This window comes from Clytia hemisphaerica, unplaced genomic scaffold, assembly GCF_902728285.1.
Source record: "Clytia hemisphaerica strain Z4C2 unplaced genomic scaffold, Clytia hemisphaerica genome assembly, whole genome shotgun sequence".
In the NCBI taxonomy this organism is placed as follows: domain Eukaryota; kingdom Metazoa; phylum Cnidaria; class Hydrozoa; order Leptothecata; family Clytiidae; genus Clytia; species Clytia hemisphaerica.
In genome coordinates, this window is record NW_027104055.1 from 30,598 (window position 1) to 49,176 (window position 18,579).

General features: G+C 35.2%; 4 protein-coding genes across 4 annotated transcripts; 1 reads left to right on the forward strand and 3 right to left on the reverse strand.

The window, feature by feature from the left end:
- Positions 1–15: 15 nt before the first annotated feature.
- LOC136812168 (trimethylamine monooxygenase-like) lies at positions 16–11,557 on the reverse strand. Its single transcript, XM_067068645.1, has 3 exons — positions 11,463–11,557; positions 10,042–11,251; positions 16–406 (listed from the first exon to the last, which is right to left on the reverse strand). Exons 2-3 carry the CDS (start codon positions 11,209–11,211, stop codon positions 209–211), a joined length of 1,368 nt encoding a protein of 455 aa, XP_066924746.1. The 5' UTR covers positions 11,212–11,251; positions 11,463–11,557; the 3' UTR covers positions 16–208.
- On the forward strand, positions 1,562–4,182 carry LOC136812154 (uncharacterized). Its single transcript, XM_067068623.1, has 3 exons — positions 1,562–1,823; positions 2,225–2,407; positions 2,613–4,182. The coding sequence occupies exons 1-3, from the start codon at positions 1,610–1,612 to the stop codon at positions 3,872–3,874; spliced, it is 1,659 nt and encodes a 552-aa protein (XP_066924724.1). The 5' UTR covers positions 1,562–1,609; the 3' UTR covers positions 3,875–4,182.
- LOC136812155 (uncharacterized) lies at positions 5,713–8,632 on the reverse strand. Its single transcript, XM_067068624.1, has 4 exons — positions 8,389–8,632; positions 8,117–8,227; positions 7,505–7,730; positions 5,713–7,261 (listed from the first exon to the last, which is right to left on the reverse strand). Exons 1-4 carry the CDS (start codon positions 8,540–8,542, stop codon positions 5,884–5,886), a joined length of 1,869 nt encoding a protein of 622 aa, XP_066924725.1. The 5' UTR covers positions 8,543–8,632; the 3' UTR covers positions 5,713–5,883.
- Positions 11,558–12,161: 604 nt separating the features above from the next.
- On the reverse strand, positions 12,162–12,713 carry LOC136812145 (small ribosomal subunit protein uS12-like). Its single transcript, XM_067068616.1, has one exon. The coding sequence runs from the start codon at positions 12,711–12,713 to the stop codon at positions 12,162–12,164; it is 552 nt and encodes a 183-aa protein (XP_066924717.1).
- Between the last annotated feature and the right edge of the window lie 5,866 nt (positions 12,714–18,579).

Consider the following 18,579-nt stretch of genomic DNA (forward strand, 5'->3'; position numbering starts at 1 on the left):
CCTAAAATGATAATCATTTTAGGAAAATTGATAATATTTCGAAAAGAAAAGAAGTATAACATATGAAAAGCCTAAACAAAGATTTACATGCCCCTACAGCCTAAATAAATTTTCAAAAAATCAGCGTGTATTCAAAAAAAAATTGTGTCAAATTATACAAAATAATTCTTTATATATGTCTAATTGAACAGTCCCCGAACTAGTTCAATCAACATTTCAAAAATCCTTCAAGTGTGTCATCCATGGCGTCCACCCAGGGTGCATAAAGTGGAGCACCCACAGTCCCGGTAACAGGAGATTTATGACAATGTTCACGATATGTTAGAATGTTTTCCGATTTATGGATTTTCCATGCTTTCAATAGCTCGGCGATACTGTCGTTGTCGTGTTTAGGATAGTCAGTATACTGAAAATAGAAAAAAATAAACTTAAGCAAAGTCAGTCTCAATTATAGTCTGCAGCGGAGACAAAAAGGCTGTAACTGTGTAACACGCACAAAACCACTTTTCAATTTAACTTATATCAAAAGTTACAGCCTTTTGTGTCTCCGTTACAGATTTTAACAGGCTTTAGTAAGAGGGGCATTCCTTAGGACCCGTGGCAAGGTTTCCCAAATCAGCCCAAATGGAATTTTTCTTTTGGGCCCATTCGAGATGAATATGTATTTAGAGATTTAAGCTACCTGTGCTTACTAGAAATTGAAATAAATTGAGATTTGGAGAATGAACGACCAACTAGATGTCAATAGGACAACATGAACGAGTTTACGTGGGGTTGCTTTTTAGTATTCTAGTACATTTTCTGAAAAGTTTGCTTTGACCGACCCTGATATTACATCATACTTTATGTTTATTGGGGGAAAGAGCTATCGTTTGCCATGGTTAGATTATATAAAAGATTTTTACTTCACGAAATAATGAAAACAAAATCAGTTAATTGAAGCCTCCAGCCTCAGCTTGGTTGCTTATATAAAATGTATATTTCAAAAACATTGAATTCTCGAGGACTTCCCTACTTCCCTAACATGAATTACAACTTAACATACGACATGGCTCGATTAAAAAATAGTCAAACGTCGCAGCGCACTGGGCTCAACTATAGTGGCTTCAATTATTCATAGGCTCAATTGCAGACCCCCAGATATTCACCCAATAAACAAGTGTGCAAAATTTCATCAAAATCGAAGAATTGTTGAAGTCACAAGGCTGCCCTAAAGTTTTAGCCTCGTTTTGGCGAAAAACTCGTTCCCAGGCCCCAAAATCAAAACTTTTGTCTCCAGGCTGCCCCAAAGTTTTCGGACGGACATAAATACAGACATTGTCAGTAATTGTACAGTAATTGCTGTGGAATTTAAATCTCTTTCAATATCAACTAACCGAAACTACAGGCAAATGGTGCTTTTTAAAGCCATTATAATGTGGTAGGTTTCATGCTATTAGACAAATATTTGTTTACCACAAATTGTGTTTGTCAATTCTTCGCCACGGATAGTCACGTGATCTTCAAAATCGCGTTCGCTGTAAAAGTCTACCATTTTGAACTGGGGGAAAACATTCGAGGGTTTTCTGCGGTTTCGGTCAGTTCTTGCTTGTGCTTTTGAAGACTCAAGATGGTAAAGAGTTGTTGTGTCACTTATTACAATAACAATGCTCAAAATCAACCACAAAAACACTACTACCAGATACCAACTGACTCTGAAAAGAGATTAAGTTGGTGTAAAGCAATCAAACGTGTTGCAACAACACCTAATGGCAAACCAACTGGGAAATTATGGGTGCCTACAACTCAGTATGTTTATGTCTGTTCAGACCATTTTATCACTGGTGAGTTAAGTCCAATCCATAATTTTTTACATCAACACACATTTCTATTATATTTGAAGTGTACAAAAACCTCTCTGGCACAATTTATGTCCCTCACAAGTCCATGATTTTATACAAATAAATTTGAAACGTTTCTAAATTTTGCACTTCACTTGCTAAATGCTTGATTCAATTTGTGTTTGTAATAATTTATCATAATAATAAAAACATTTTCATTGCTGGTTGATCATGTTTTCGTACAACGCAAGTAATTCTATAAAATCTTATAAGGTCTTTTCAGTCAAAAAGCTCCGTACATAATAATAGTTAAGTACATACATATAGTGTGTGTGAGGTGTGGTGAGGTGTGTTTGTTGATGATTTTTGTGTGGTAAACTAAACTGTTTTATTTTCTCATTTAGGCAAAAGGTCACTTACTACAAGCGATCCTGACTATGTTCCATCTGTATTCCCACAAAAACCCAAAACAAACCAGTCACCGAAGAAAAAGACTGCAACATCCGCTAAGAAATTCCAAAGCCCGCATAGACAAATTTTAGCACGAAATCAAAGGAGAGTTGCTTATCAATCGAGACCTTTAAGAGGTATATTACATTATCATTAAATTTATCAAAATCACTAAAAATTATCATATTAAATGTTCTTGAATTTATTTACAAACTTCAGCCATGATGGCTTCTGACTGGCAAAATACTTTAATTTGATGAGAGGGTAAATTGAAAATAAATCCCAAGTATGTAAAAAAACTACTAATTATTATAATATGTATCACTGTTTATTTATTTCCAGCTCCTATGTCAAGAAAGCTGCGACTGCAAAGCCCAGATCTCGAACCCACCTCTCCACCACCAGGACCAAGTCATGTAAATGAGGACAACACAGATGTATTTGTTGAACCAGAGACTTGCAAAACCATGAACATTGCTGATGACGTTGAAAATTCAACTTCAAATCCTTCAAATCTTCATTCTGCTGATCAAATGCAAAGTATTTATGAAGAAATGAACAGCCTACGTTTAGAGAGAGACCGACTGAAAAAGGAAAATGAAGAATTAAAGCAATCTATGGCTTCATCTGGTTTGCGATATCTTGGTATCAAAGATGATGAAGCCAAGTGTACCTTTTTGACCGGACTTAAACCAAATGTATTAGCATCTCTTATTGAATACTTGAAGAAAGCAAACACACAGTCACAAAAACCAACTAAACTTTCTGTAGAGGACCAAATAGTTTTGACAATGATCAAATTGAAACATAACCCAGTATTTGAACTGTTGGCACTGCTTTTTGACATTTCATTGACTACATGCATTGACTATTTCTGGAAGTGGATTGACTTAATGTATGTCAACATGAGAAGGTTAATTAGAATGCAAGACAGAGACAATATTTTCAACACCATTCCAGCGCACTTTAAATGCAAATTTCCACGACTGACATCAATTATTGATTGTTTTGAGGTTTTTGTTGAGGCACCTAGCTCTTTGCTAGCTAGAGCCCAATTCTATAGCCAGTACAAAAAACACACAACAATAAAAGTGTTCATATCCTGTACCCCATTAGGCGCTATAAATTTTGTGTCACAGTGCTATGGTGGACGGGCATCAGACATCCAAGTGGTAAAGGAGTCTGGTTTCCACACTTCCAAGTATCATATGCCTGGGGATCAGGTATTAGCTGATCGTGGGTTCACTTTAGTGGAAGAATTTGCAGCAGGGAGCTCCTCAGAATTGTTAATCCCTGCTTTCACCAAAGGGAAGACTCAATTGTCTGCACGAGAAGTTGAGGTTACCCACAAGATTGCATCTGTGAGAATACATATTGAACGGGTGATTGGGTTGCTGCGAAATCGTTACACCATTTTAAAAGGAACAATCCCTTTACGGCTGATCAAAAGTATCAAAGATGAAAAAAGTTCTTCCATTATTGCTAACTGTGACAAATTGGTTGTTGTTTGTTCAGCTCTAACAAACTTAAATGGCAGCATAATATTTGACAAAAATAAACCACCTTCAAAAAGTGTTTTATTTCCTGATCTACCATGCAGTTGATTGCTAATCCTGCATGGTCCAACTGTTTTATTTTGAAAGCTCAGATATTCATGGTAAGCATGTGAATTGTACATATCAAATTTTTTTTACTGTGATACATTGATTTTAGTAACTTGTAACTTATATTTTTGATTCTTTTTTTTTTTTTGACTTTAAGTGATCCTTTTTGTAAGCACATGGCTGAAGCTAATACTGCCAAAATTCTATTTTGAGCCTCGTTTTTATTCAATGTTCAACTAAATATGTATAATATAGGCTTATTACACCAGTCAACTGTGGTCATGGATAATATATTTCATTGAAAATGACGTTTATTTATTGTTATATATTTTATCAGGCTCTTTCAAGATTTAATTACAATTTAACAGAAATTCAGACAGAATTTCTTGAACCACTGACCAAATCTAAAAATTATTGCATTATTTTCTAATCAATGTTTCCATCCCTTATTTTGAAGCAAGACTTTCATGGTACTCAATCACTTTTTGGAGTCAAAAAATCAAAAAATCGACCCTTTAAGAGAAAAAAATTGATTTAGAGAAATTTTCGGCTATCGGTATTCCAGCTTTGGAATGTCCTCCCCCATCATGAAATGTGGTTTTGTTTGTTTCTGTTTTTTTTATTTCCTAAGAATCAATCAATCAGATTGGCTTTAGCAAAAAGGAAAATTTCACCCCAAAAAAATTGCCCCATCCATTAAATTTGACTATTATCGAGATTTCATATAGACCTACAAACGTTTTATCGGGTGTCTCTAAAATCATGAGAGGACGGTCCCATTTTATATTGGTGGTACTGAATCTCGATGTTGGTCAACTTTTTTGACCCTTGCTTTAGGGATTTTTCTTTCGAACTACTTCAAGGGAAGAAATTTTGGCGGGAATTTAATTTAGCGGATTTCAAAGGGAATTTAATTAGGCGGATGATAGGCTTCAAGGATTGAAATTAATGTGAAAATGTTAAAAACCCCCTTTTATGTTCTAAATAGTGAAAAATTAAGCAAAATTTGAGAAAATTTAGATTTGGCGGGAATTCAGTTTGGCAGATGGTGGGAAAATTAAATTTGGCGGATTTTAGCCAAAAAGCATAACATTTTCTATCCAACAAAGTAATACCAAAATAAGGTATTTTTTCAAATTTGCTAACAATTTACAAATTCTTCATTTTTGACTACTCAAAAATAACTTTAATTTAGCTTCTCCCTTTGAGGGGAAAAATATTTGCAGATATTCAAAAATTAGTGACTTTTACCTTTTGCATTTACTCTCGGGTACCTAATAGCCCCCCCCGCTAATTAATTTTTCGAAATTTTCCACCCAGGACATTCTTGTTCCTAACCCCCCCCGCTTATTAATTTTTGGGAAAATGTTTTTGAAAGTTCCCCTCTTTTGTCCTAATTCTGCTGTATTAGCCTTCTTTTCAAAAATTTTCCACCCAGGACATTTTAATTCCAACCCCCCGCTTATTAAGTTTTGAGATTTTTTCCAATCCCCCCGCTTATTCCAACCCCCCCGGCTATTACTCCGAGAGTAGCAACTCAAATAAAGAAAGCAAAGTACCTGGTTCAAAGTACCTGGTTGAATTAGGCCCGAAATATCAAGGGTCTAGGGTCAATCTAAAGTGCAAGGGGACAACTGAGAGAAATGTTTAGTAAGTTTTAGTAAATTGTTTTTCTTTCTATGATTTTAATAAAAAGCTTTTCTACTCGCAAAAACTTCAAATGTTGAAAACAATTAAATGAAATAGAAAACCACACAAAGATAAAAGATAATCTGCCTCTTAATTTATTACAGACATCAATATAAATTTATTCAATTTCAAACTAGTTTTTAAAAACTTCCAGAAAGATTTTGCTTTGTTGAATTTTAATTTATACCGGATTGAAAATAAACAAAAGACCAAGAAAAGCACTTGAGCCAAAACATTAATAAAGCAAAAAAGATACATACAAACACGAATTATTAGTTTAAATGAAATAATACAATACCAAGATGCATAATATAGAAAATTCACTTTTTGTTTTTTCTGCATTGTTTACAGTTCCAGGTACCAGGTTTTGCCATGGTTTTTCTCCCAGCACATTTTGGGTGAAAAAACCTAAGACAAGTTTTACATTTCATCATATAATTGTTATCATCAGAGCACACACTACACTTTTCACCATCCTCAGGTATGTCGTCACAGATAACTTCCGATTCAAAACGTCTGGTTAAAAGTTCTTTGAGAATAACGTGTTGCCAGAAAATGTCACATTGCTGCAGAACTTTTCCCAGAAATTCCCTGTCAATATATATCCTTACAGTAAGGAACTCTGTAGGTGTCCATACAAAAAAATCACAAAAGGTTGTGCTAGTTGCAAGCATTTCAAGTTGGACTTGATAATAATATTGGTGGTCTTCATCTAAATAGTATCCATTATAGTCTGAGTGTTTAATATAAAATCTATCACCAAGAATCTCCTCCCTTAGTGAAAGTTTCTCCTTGGCAATTTTGTAAGGGCACTTGACTTCTACTACACCATAACCGCAACACGAACAATATACAACAGAATCTGGTGATGCAGCAAACCATGGTATTAGCTGATAGATAGAGAGCCCTAAAGACTTGACGTCCAAGTCATAGTGGAAGAAACAGTCTGCGACAGGCTCACAATCACCGGGAACAAAGGTTGGGTTGCCATGAACTTCAGTATAAAGGGACAAAGCAACATCTTCATGATTTCTACCCCAGTCTAGTGGATCAGACTTTATTCTTTTTGCAGTGTCTGAGCAAATACTTTTAACAAGTTCTTTATTGGGTTCCTCAATAGAGGCCTTGAAAACTTTTCGAATAGTAGAACCAGTTATCCGACCTGCTCTTTGCTGGAACCATGTGAAACTTAAAGCTTGGTTTCTGGTTGATTCTTCAACATACAAGATCGATTCTAGCGAGACAGATTTAAGATTGTTCATGGTACTCATTGCTAAATCCAAATACTCCTCTTCATTAAGTTCAATGTTTTTCTCTTTAAATAACAGTCTCAATGAAGGTGGTAAGTGTGGTCGTGTTTCTTGAGTGTTTTCGATGACAAAGTTGTCCTGGTGTTCACCGAATAAACTCAGTGCCACAGTTTCAGGAGCAGTACCCTTCAAATTTACAAGAAATTCTTCAAAGTGATCCAGATGTATGGGTTTTATTGGGGTTGGCTGCTGAGGCATTTTCAATTTATCTTTCGCTTTTTCAGAGTATATCAAAATATTTGCAACTTTATCTCCGTCAATGTTCTTGGTAAAGTTTTGGTTCCATAGTTGTGGCAAATCTGTTGGAGTCACTTTTGTAAAGCCAATCCTCACTGCTGCCTCCATTTTGTAAAGGATGGCCCCAACATGAGAACATGTTTCATCCAAACTAAAAATGGAAAAAAAGAAGTAGGATAAAGTACTAGGGATAAGTTTAATAGAACGTTTATTACCAGCTGCGATATTGCTACCACTGTTGAATAATTAATTAATCCAGTCATAAAACAATGCATATAATACAGCCATGTATAATTATGCATTATAATTATGCGTGGCTGTATCACTGTTTTTATAATCAGGTTCAGTTATAGAAATTTGATTTATCTTTTAAATTTAAATCAAATAAACTCACCCTGCCATACATTTGCAATGACCATATACAACACTGCCATTATTTTTCATGAGGACCCAAGCACTGCGGGTTTTTTCTGATGTTTTGTAGGAGGGTCGAATTTCAGCTGTCATTAATGTAACCTCGTTAATCTTCATATGTTTCACTTCTTGCACCCAACCAGATATGTAAAATTTCCAAGCATCAAGTGACTTATATTTCTCCATTGCCTCTTGAGAGTAAATTCCTAAATTAAATGGAGAAAAGCAAATTAACAGACATTGTTAGACTTTTGTCAGAGCAGAGAGTGCAGTGTAGAAACAGGCTTATCCGATAATATTCGGCTATGGTTTGCAAGGTTAGGGTTCAACCCCCAGCCAAGTCATACCAAAGATTCCCAAAATGGTACTTGATGGTACCTCTCTGTTTGCTTGGTGCTCAGCAATTAAGAGAAGGGCCAAGGGTAAGTGGAGCAATCCAGTGGAGAAAGAGTGGTGGCGCCCTCCCCCTACCTTCGGGCGGGTAGATAGCTATCGAAAGAGGATCCTTCTGGTCGCCCCCGACTGCGGTCCCAGACTTTAGGTACATCTGTACAGTAGCATATGTATATAAAATAAAAGGTTGCATACTTACTTGGAGATTTAATAAGGTAGTGGTAAAGATGAGGATACGTATGTTCTGGCCACTGTGTAGGATCCGACTTCCATTTATCCATTTCTATCTCATAGGGGCATTGTTCCAATCCTAAAAAATGAAGAAAAGCTACCTTAATAATTTGGTACCTAATAAATCTTCTCATAAATTTGATGGCTGGAAATTAAAAACTTTATAAACTTGCCAGCCAGCAGAGCAGACAGAGTAGTCTAGGTATTAATTTCTAAGCCTGTAAAACCCTTATAACTTACCAACAAGCTCTAACTTTTGTTTGTATCTGATTCTTGATTCTTTTTGGAGAAGTTCCATGTATGTTTCAGAAGATGCAGTAGGTTTTTCAACATTATTTGGTTCATTACTTGCGTCCATCTTGCCTTTTCGTACTGAAAACTGGGGTAATCTCATCCACAAGACGGGTTTGTTTTCCCCCAGTTCAAAATGGTAGACTCTTACAGCGGAGCATAACGTAATGTTGTGACGTCACGCCGTGGCGAAGAATGGAAAACTAATTTTGTAACAAAAATTGACTAACTTTGATGAGAATTTTCGGGAGTCAAATAAACAGAATGATTTTAAAGAAAAAATTTGTTTATTATATTGAAAACAACAATACACAGGAAAAATTTTTCGATTTCCAAGGTTGGAAATTCAATATTTTTGGGTTGGAAATTTTGGTTTTATAATTGAAGGTTGGAAATTTGAGCGATTACCTTAAGCTGATTTGGAAAACGTAAATTACCCATAGGTTTTGTAGAATAAACCAATGCCCTTGAAAAATCAAGTGAAAAAAAAACATGTAGAAATGACAATTTTCCAAGGCTGGTTGGAAAACATGACTTTTTGGGTGGGAAGTTTTTATTTTCCAAACAGTTTGGGAATTGAAAAAAAAGGTCAAAAATCGGTGTGGAAATACATATTTTAGTAAATTTGATACCTCAAGTTGAAAAACTAGACTTTTTGGGTCGGAAATTTGTGTTTCTCCCAAACAGTTTGGAAATCGTTAAAAATCCATGTGGAAATTACATTTTTCTAAGATTGAGACCCTTTCTTGAAAAACTAGACTTTTTGGGTTGGAAATTTGTGTTTTTCAAAACAGTTTGGAAAACGTTAAAAATCCATGTGGAAATTACGTTTTTCTAACCATTTTCTGCGCATGTCCTTGGGAAAACCACAAGCGATTTTTCGCTCAAAACTGTTTTGATGTATAGCTTACCTAGATATTTGGCTATAATGTGAGCAGTCAAGCTGTAAGTCTCCATCAGGTGAGGCGTCTCTTCGGAGCGGCCTCGGTCAATCGCAGTGAGTTCGCACAGTGAAGCACATAGGGTTCTTGTGTCATAGTTTCAAATAGTGCCCTGCTGAGCTGTGTGAGTGATCTAAGATCAACCACGTATCTGTGCGAACAATAACGAGAGATTGACCGGGAGCCATCGAGCCTAGGCTAGCGAGTGACTGTTCACAAAAACAAAAACCTTTTTTAAGATCTCTTTTTCCACATCTCTGCCATCACTTTTTGGATTTTGGCTTTTTTCAACCTGAATTTTCAAAAATTCCAACCTTGTTAAATTTGGATTTTGGCTTTTTTCAACGTGAATTTTCAAAAATTCCAACCTTGTTAAATTTGGATCTTGGCTTTTTTCAAAGTGAATTTAAAAAAATTCCAACCTTATTAAATTTGGATTTTGGCTTTTTTCAACCTGGATTTACGAAAATTCCAAGCCATGGAAAATGCAAAATTTTCAACCTTGGAGAATGTCCCACATTTTCAGGTTGGATTTTCCATTGGATTTTATCTTTTTTCCAACTAAGAAAACTTGAAATTTCCAACCTTGGAAATCGAAAATTTTTTCCTGTGATAACGAAGGGTCAAAACAATGAAAATCATTAAAAATCAATCCACTTACTGTCAAAAGGTCCCCAACAAAGTCTCTCTGAAATTCAATGGCTTCGACTGCAGTAGTTTTGGCGATACAACGGTCGTACCATTTCTTAATATCAACATCACGCTTCGATTTATCTGGTAGCTCAATTTTCCCTAAGATGACGTCTCGAACGTAGAAAGCTTCAGCATCAAACATCGTGAAAGTATACCATTGATCTTGCATTCCCATAAACATCAAGTTAGTGTTCTCATTGAGAACTGTCCCTTTGTAAAGACCATTGGGGTATTCAATGTTTGGGCTCTCAAATCGTAAGTGCTGAGGCAGGAAAGGGAAATAGTACTGATAGCCTGTACAAAAGATGATGGCGTCTGCTTCGTAGGTTGAGTTGTCTGAGAAATGTACTGTTTTTCCGTCAATATGGGTCAGGCATGGTCGCTCAGTGATATTTGTAGGCCATTTGAAGCCCATTGCCTGCGTACGGTAGGATGCAATAACTTCACCAACGCCGTATTTATGAAGTTGGAGAGCGATATCTTCTGCAGAGTAACTCGCACCCACCAAAACAACTTTCTGATCTTTATATGAAGCTGCGTCTCGGAAATCGTGAGCGTGCAAAAGATGTCCTGGATATGATTCCAAGCCAGCGTAGGAGGGGAAATGTGGAACTGAGAAATGACCTATAGCCACGATGACTTGTGAAAAAATTTCAGTAGAAATCTTACGTTGGTTGAGATCCTCGTAAGTAACTTCAAAGCTTTCGTCTTCAAGATCTTTGACATTACGAACAATATGGTTCATGCGAACGTCAAATTTCTCTAAAAGTTTGTTCTTTTTCACACGGCCCAGAAGGTAATCTCTCAAAACCACTCGAGGAGGGAACGAAGGAATAGGTTTTCCGAAATGTTCTTCAAAAGAGTAATCTGCAAGCTCTAAACATTCTTTGGGTCCGTTGGACCATAGATAACGATATTGACTGTTATGAAGTTGTTCGCCGAAACGATCAACTCCAGTTCTCCAAGTATAATTCCACAATCCTGCGACTTCATCCTGTTTATCGAAAAGCACAATTTCGGGAATGTCTTCTCCTTTCGCACGGGCGCTTTCGAATGCGTTTAGTACAGCAAGACCACACGGACCTGCTCCAATAACGCATACCCGTTTTGGTGTTTTGGACTTTTGCTCAGCAACCATCGTGTTTCAGTATCGTGTTTCCCCACTCAACTCAGGTCAGCTACAAGTATAAAAATGAATTTCTTGAAAAGCGTGACACACAAAAACACTATCTCACAGTTTATTGACACTCTAATAAGCAGAAACAGTGTTTTGATTAAAGTGAAATTTGAGAGAGAAAAAACTATTGTAGCTTCTTAGTTTTGAAGACTACAATAAGATAAAAAGCGGATAAAATGAACCTCAAAAAATAAAAATATTCTTCGACTTACTGTAAATTAGTTTTCTTCACTCAAGTTTTCTCCCAAGATCAACTCAATTAAACTTGTATTAGTTTTAATATTTTGTCACTGCGTTTAGTTGTTATCTAAAATGAAAATGGAATGATTGTAGAAGGTTTGAATGCTTCAATCAGGCATCATAAGCTTCTGATAAGCTTTTTTATTATAAGAATATACTTTTCAAGAATATTTGTATTGTTCTAAAATAACAGTTATAATTTTGTTCCGGTACATCAAAACTTTTATTTTGTACTTTCCACAAACCTGACTTAAAGTAAATTTTTCTACATTTAAAAGGGGCATTATTTGGGAATATTGTAATAATCATTATTGTATACTTATAGAATATGGTATTTTCCTTAGAAAGTACTTCTAAGAAAGTTCTCTAGAACATGCCATTATTATAATGCTATTTCGACACAGGGACACAGATGGTAATTAAATAATTTTGATTCCAATTTTGCAACCTCATTCTAATTAGACAATAAAAATATTGCATCGTTGAAAATCAAGGTTAAAGTTCAGCAACAAAATTAGATTAGATGAAAAGTTCTATTGAAAACTAGCTGACAAAGGCTGATCTGAATTTTAGTTTACGAATTTTTTAAAACATTATCTAATTGAATATTTAAATCTTCAAAAATAAGTTTTACCTATCATAAAAATAAAAAACACTCAAGAAATTACAGATCAATTCATATCGTAAACGCCTCTTATAATTTTATATTTCAAACCAGGGCAATCTTGAACACGACCACCTCTGAATAACACAACACCGTGCTCTTGAAGATTAGCCTTTTCACCAGGTATATACGCCGTAATTAATCGACCATCGTTCAAACGTAAAACAGCACACTTTCGTTGCGCAGAGTTCGGCTTACGCGGTGTTCTAACGACGTTCTTAACGCAAACACCTTTACGTTGTGGTCCGAGTAGGATACGTCGACTTGCGGGAATGATAGGCTTGGACCTCTTCCGTTTCGTACGTGGATTGTGGCGCCGCACTTGATTTAAAGTTGGTAGAAAACGTTTCGCTTGTACGGTAAGCGAAGATGCTAACGCTGGCTGATGCACCTTTGATAAAAGTCCTGATTTAACGACAGTCGAAGTCAAACTAGTGCTGAGTCCCTTTCTAGCACAATGATGGATGGATGAAGCTTGAATTGATTTGAAACCATTTTGAAATGTTCGTGTTAAAAGAGGTACACGCACCAAGCTTCGTACAGCCGGTAAAAGTGACATGTTCATTTATTACTTTTTCATATTCACTAAAAATGAAAGGAGGTTAATGTAGTGTGATTTTAATTAATTGAATACTTCGTTCCCCCAGCTTAGTAAGAGTTGTGTATTTTGTGTCGTCAAAATCAACTTAATTGCAAGTCGGAAAAGTGAAAAAAAAAACACAAAAAAAGCTTTCAGATTTTTGCAAGAAAGGTCTTGATTAGGCTACGTCATATCTTCCTTCGTTTCGAGCGTAAAAGCCCTTTAGCCTGGAGCTGTCTATTGTGTAGACTAGGTCGTGATAACAAAGAAGATGCAAGAATGAATAATGTACCATAATCCCTCAAAATTCATTGTTTACAAAACTACAATTTATCAAAATACGTTTAAAATATAATTAAGTTAAAAATTCACAATTTCAATCAATACATACCAATCGACACAATTAGGAATAAAAACCTAGAATTGTAGTAGTTCACCGTTGAACATTTTTTTTTTCAAAGCACAAAGGATGAGAAAAACACACTAATTTTGAACTCTTTTGAAATTGCCCCCTACTATCTAAGAATGCTTCTAATATAAAACATAAAAAGTTGTTCAGTACAAAATTTTTATTAACATAGATAATTTAATAGATAATTTAATAGATAATTTATAGTATCATAATGAAAATAATTAGTTTAAATGTCATCTCTTTGAAAAATTGGAAAAACTTTAACCCTATTCGGCCTAGGGGGGGGGGGTGTTTCTGTTCGGGGGTCAAATTATTGGTAATAGCTCCTGAAATAATAGAGCTTTTGCCATGAAATTTTCTGCAAATTCCTAACTTTTATTTAGCCTCAAAAAAAAAAAAAAATTCACACCTTGAGCATGATGACATTTTCGACAGTAAGGTGTCACAAAAATTGCCACTTTTCCAATACAAATTATAGGGATAAAAGGGATAACAGGATAAAATAAGCATTTTAAACTCAGGCAACTTTTTTCTAAAGCCTTTGTTAAAATACAATAGCTATTTATAAGAACAAAGGAAATTTTCGGTTTTTGCTCACTTTGGTCATGATGAGTGACGTCAAAATAATTTTTTGTCAAAAGTTACCTTATGTGACAAGGATCTTGTGTGCCAAATTTCATCCAAAAAGACCCACTAGATCAAAAGTTAAGGGGTGGTACAGGAAAAGCCCCCCCCCCCTAGTTTTGAACCGCCCCTAAAAGCCTAGGTTGAATAGGGTTAGGAAAAAACTTGATAGGCTGTGAAAACTGTTTTGAAAAATATTTTGCAAAAATCGATCTGAGGAGCGCTGTAAAACGAGGAACGCCTACTAAAATATCTCAAATAACAAAGTTTTTCTCGAATGATAAAATTCAAGTAGATTAAAAAAACTAAGAACTAGCAATTAGCAGTAGTATGTATAAAGTCAGAGCACAAAATCCTATGATGGAAAACTGCTTGATCTTATTTATAAAGCTTTTTAAGAAGAAGTCCTCGATTTTCCTTTTTTTTAAATTAAAAAAACAAAACAAAAACAAGCAACATGCTGAATGGACCTACCTGTTGATCAAAATCAGATAAAAGTAGGTGTTCTACATTTTACTATGTACTAGTTATCGCATGACTTCGAGTGCAATACGAGAAATATTTTACGAGTTCCGAGATTTTTCCGTAATATTTTTCCGAGCCTTTAGGCGAGGAAAAATATCGGTAAAATCTCGGAACGAGTAAAATATCGAGTATTGCACGAGAAGTCATGTGATAACTAATTTATTGTCGACTCAAAAAAATTGTCCTGATATAAATCTTTTTTTGTTTTTGTTTCAAAACTTACTTCCGCCTTGCTTCTTTCTTCTGTGTAGTTTCGAATGTTTTTATTCGAAAATTTAATTCGAACGTTAGATTCGAACAAAAAAATTCGATACGTTCCCGCAGAAAATACTCACACAAAAACAAAACAGAAAAGGATTTTTCGATCATTTTCGATCCAGAAGTTTTGTTTTGAAGAGTTGCAGATTTTCCAGAGATGTATTTGAAAGTTTCTAGATTGATAATTCAAAATGCAGCTGGTGTACAGTATTGTTTCGATAGACAAGAAACCCTTCATCATTGGATTAATAACATTCAGTCTTTTTATATGTTTTGTTTCGATGCATGGAAAAGAATAGCAGAGGAAAGGAGTCCCATGATGGAAATGTATGCTTGTAATAATGGTTAAAGAACAACATTTTTTCAAGAGCAATACAATTTGGATACTTTCTTGATTATCGTCAAGCTTTAAATGTTTTGAATTTTAGAAGGAAGATGTAATGATTGCTGAGTTGAAAATTCCAGGACGTGCCTCGTCATCGACGTCGAGAACGAGAATTAGGAGAGAACTTTTATAAAAATCACTCGTCATTTGGTTTAATACAAGACATTTCGCTTCCCTTGCTATGTTATGAGAAATTTTATTGGCAAACATTCAAGAATCTCAAGTTTTTTTGTATGCATGGATAAAAAAACTGTTTGGTTATCACAACGAACGAATTTTATACCAAAAGCTGAAAATATTTGGGTGGTCTCAAGTAGTTTTATAATTTCTTAGTTCATCAGATTTGATTTTAGTGTCTTTTATGGAAGAACTTCAAAGTAAAAAAGTTTTAATCTGAAAATATTTTTTGTTGCGTTTTCCCTTTGACTCCCGAGTCAGTTTTTTCTGAAAGTCAGTTCTTTTCGGCTGTTTTGGTTTTGATTTTCTCCCGCCGCTTACCCAGTCCCCCAAAAGTCAACGCGGGTCATATTTCCATACTAGAGAAATATGAAATATCGCAAATATCTCGATGCTCTCGACCAATCAAAACGCTGATATTTTTTTGGGTCGGCAATAATGGTATTGAGCAAACACAATAAGTTTTAGAACAATGCAAAAACGTCTGATTTATTGTCTTTTATCATTGTATAACTTGGTCGTCTTTTTTTGAAAATTTTATGACGAAAAAAAAATTTCCGAGAAAAATTACTTCAGCCACATTTTAAGGTACCTTGCACTCTATCTTCCTGACAAAAATCAGGAAAAACTAATGAAGCAATTTTGCACCAAGCCCAAAAAACTTTATTTTTAGGTAATTTTTGGCCCAAATTTACCCCAAATTTTTTTTTCAAAATCGGGCTCCGTCACTTTTTAGGCATTGCTATTTTGTATCATTGTGCAAAAAGTGAAAAAAAAATAATGAGCCGATCCCGAGAAAAGCTGCTAACAGGAAAATGGTAAAACAGAATTTCCCCTTCGTTTTTTCGATCATTTTCGATCCAGAAGTTTTGTTTTGAAGAGTTGCAGATTTTCCAGAGATGTATTTGAAAGTTTCTAGATTGATAATTCAAAATGCAGCTGGTGTACAGTATTGTTTCGATAGACAAGAAACCCTTCATCATTGGATTAATAACATTCAGTCTTTTTATATGTTTTGTTTCGATGCATGGAAAAGAATAGCAGAGGAAAGGAGTCCCATGATGGAAATGTATGCTTGTAATAATGGTTAAAGAACAACATTTTTTCAAGAGCAATACAATTTGGATACTTTCTTGATTATCGTCAAGCTTTAAATGTTTTGAATTTTAGAAGGAAGATGTAATGATTGCTGAGTTGAAAATTCCAGGACGTGCCTCGTCATCGACGTCGAGAACGAGAATTAGGAGAGAACTTTTATAAAAATCACTCGTCATTTGGTTTAATACAAGACATTTCGCTTCCCTTGCTATGTTATGAGAAATTTTATTGGCAAACATTCAAGAATCTCAAGTTTTTTTGTATGCATGGATAAAAAACTGTTTGGTTATCACACGAACGAATTTTATACCAAAAGCTGAAAATTTGGGTGGTCTCAAGTAGTTTTATAATTTCTTAGTTCATCAGATTTGATTTTAGTGTCTTTTATGGAAGAACTTCAAAGTAAAAGTTAATCTGAAAATATTTTTGTTGCGTTTTCCCTTTGACTCCCGAGTCAGTTTTTCTGAAAGTCAGTTCTTCTCGGCTGTTTTGTTTTGATTTTTCTCCCGCCGCTTACCCAGTCCCCCAAAAGTCAACGCGGTCATATTTCCATACTAGAGAAATATGAAATATCGCAAATATCTCGATGCTCTCGACCAATCAAAACGCTGATATTTTTTTGGGTCGGCAATAATGGTATTGAGCAAACACAATAAGTTTTAGAACAATGCAAAAACGTCTGATTTATTGTCTTTTATCATTGTATAACTTGGTCGTCTTTTTTTGAAAATTTTATGACGAAAAAAAAATTTCCGAGAAAAATTACTTCAGCCACATTTTAAGGTACCTTGCACTCTATCTTCCTGACAAAAATCAGGAAAAACTAATGAAGCAATTTTGCACCAAGCCCAAAAAACTTTATTTTTAGGTAATTTTTGGCCCAAATTTACCCCAAATTTTTTTTTCAAAATCGGGCTCCGTCACTTTTTAGGCATTGCTATTTTGTATCATTGTGCAAAAAGTGAAAAAAAAATAATGAGCCGATCCCGAGAAAAGCTGCTAACAGGAAAATGGTAAAACAGAATTTCCCCCAAAAAAGAAAATCCGTATTTTACGACGAAAAAAATTTTTCCAAGAAAAATTACTTCAGCCACATTTTAGGGTACCTTGCACTCTATCTTTCTGCCAAAAAACCTTATTTTTAGGTAGTTTTTGGCCCAAATTTGCCCCCCAAAAGTTTTTTCAAAAATCGGGCTCCGTCACTTTTCAGGCATTGCCATTTTGTATCATTGTGCAAAAAATTAAAAAAAACTAATGAGCCAATCCCGAGAAAAGCTTGTAACAGACGAACGGACAACGGTCAAATTAAAGGACCTCCCGGTAGGTCAAAAAAGTTCGCTACTCCTTTATGCCAATGGACACTGATGAACATCTGTCAAAAAGCAAATGTTTGTTATTCTTAAAATGTAAAGATGATGTGATATAAATTTAGGCTAGTCATATCTTCCTTCGTTTCCTACTCTTCGGGATATGAGCACTGCTCTTGTTTTGAATATTGAAATTCTCCAGATAAATCGCATGCGCACTGAGGTTTAATGAAACAATAGAGAGTTTCAAAACCTAAGCCAATCAGCTGTGTATTAAACACATTTTGTGAAAGTTGTATATTATGTTTAAACCTATTATTAAACAATCCCCGGTGAGGGTTACTAGTGGCCGCCTATAGCAGTGCCTATAGACCAAGAGTAAGGCCTAAAAGCCTGGAGCTGTCTATTGTGTAGACTAATATAAATTACTAGCCGGTACCCGGCGTCGCACGCCGGTTTAGCTGTTTGCTGAACGCATTTAAAGTCCTTTGAGATGTTGGGAAGGTGGCTTAAACACGATGAAATCAAAATTAAAGGGAAGAATTCTCTTCAAAGTTTGACACTATCCCTCCCGGGTGACGTATCTTTTAACCATATTTTGAAAAAGATTTTTGTGGCAAAAATGATCAGAAAAAAGAAAGGGCGTCATTCCCAAATTACACAATACCGGCGACCAGCGACGTCCGAGACGGCTCTGCAATTAGATTTTTTTTCTCGCTTCGCTCGCGTTATATTTGCCGTAGTTCTTAATGTTTAGGAAAACGTTGATGTCAAGATAAGCGGAGTGAAATAAAAGGGTGCCTTTTTTGAAACATGGCAGTTTGAAAAATCGGAAAATCAAACTTCAGTCCCACTAAGAATTGGAAAATACGTGATACCAGGTGATACCCGCAATTTTATGTTGCTTTTTATAAAATAACTTCGTCATAACTTCAATAATTTTTCAAATTCAACAATGACTTAGATTTACAGCAAAATAATTATCGACATAGATGTTTAAAGGTCCCTTTTTACGAAGAAAGAATTCTAGTTTTTACCGCCTTTTGAATGTATTTTTAA

Excerpts from the sequence above, each read along its gene's own strand:
- LOC136812154 (XM_067068623.1), top strand. The coding sequence starts at position 1,610 with ATGGTAAAGAGTTGTTGTGTCACTTATTACAATAACAATGCTCAAAAT. Across the intron at positions 1,824-2,224 it reads TTCAGACCATTTTATCACTG|GCAAAAGGTCACTTACTACA; the intron begins GTGAGTTAAGTC and ends TTTCTCATTTAG. Across the intron at positions 2,408-2,612 it reads TCAATCGAGACCTTTAAGAG|CTCCTATGTCAAGAAAGCTG; the intron begins GTATATTACATT and ends ATTTATTTCCAG.
- LOC136812155 (XM_067068624.1), bottom strand. The coding sequence starts at position 8,542 with ATGAGATTACCCCAGTTTTCAGTACGAAAAGGCAAGATGGACGCAAGT. Across the intron at positions 8,228-8,388 it reads ACAAAAGTTAGAGCTTGTTG|GATTGGAACAATGCCCCTAT; the intron begins GTAAGTTATAAG and ends TTCATTTTTTAG. Across the intron at positions 7,731-8,116 it reads CTACCTTATTAAATCTCCAA|GAATTTACTCTCAAGAGGCA; the intron begins GTAAGTATGCAA and ends CATTTAATTTAG.
- LOC136812168 (XM_067068645.1), bottom strand. The coding sequence starts at position 11,211 with ATGGTTGCTGAGCAAAAGTCCAAAACACCAAAACGGGTATGCGTTATT. Across the intron at positions 407-10,041 it reads TTGTTGGGGACCTTTTGACA|TATACTGACTATCCTAAACA; the intron begins GTAAGTGGATTG and ends TTCTATTTTCAG.
- LOC136812145 (XM_067068616.1), bottom strand. The coding sequence starts at position 12,713 with ATGTCACTTTTACCGGCTGTACGAAGCTTGGTGCGTGTACCTCTTTTA.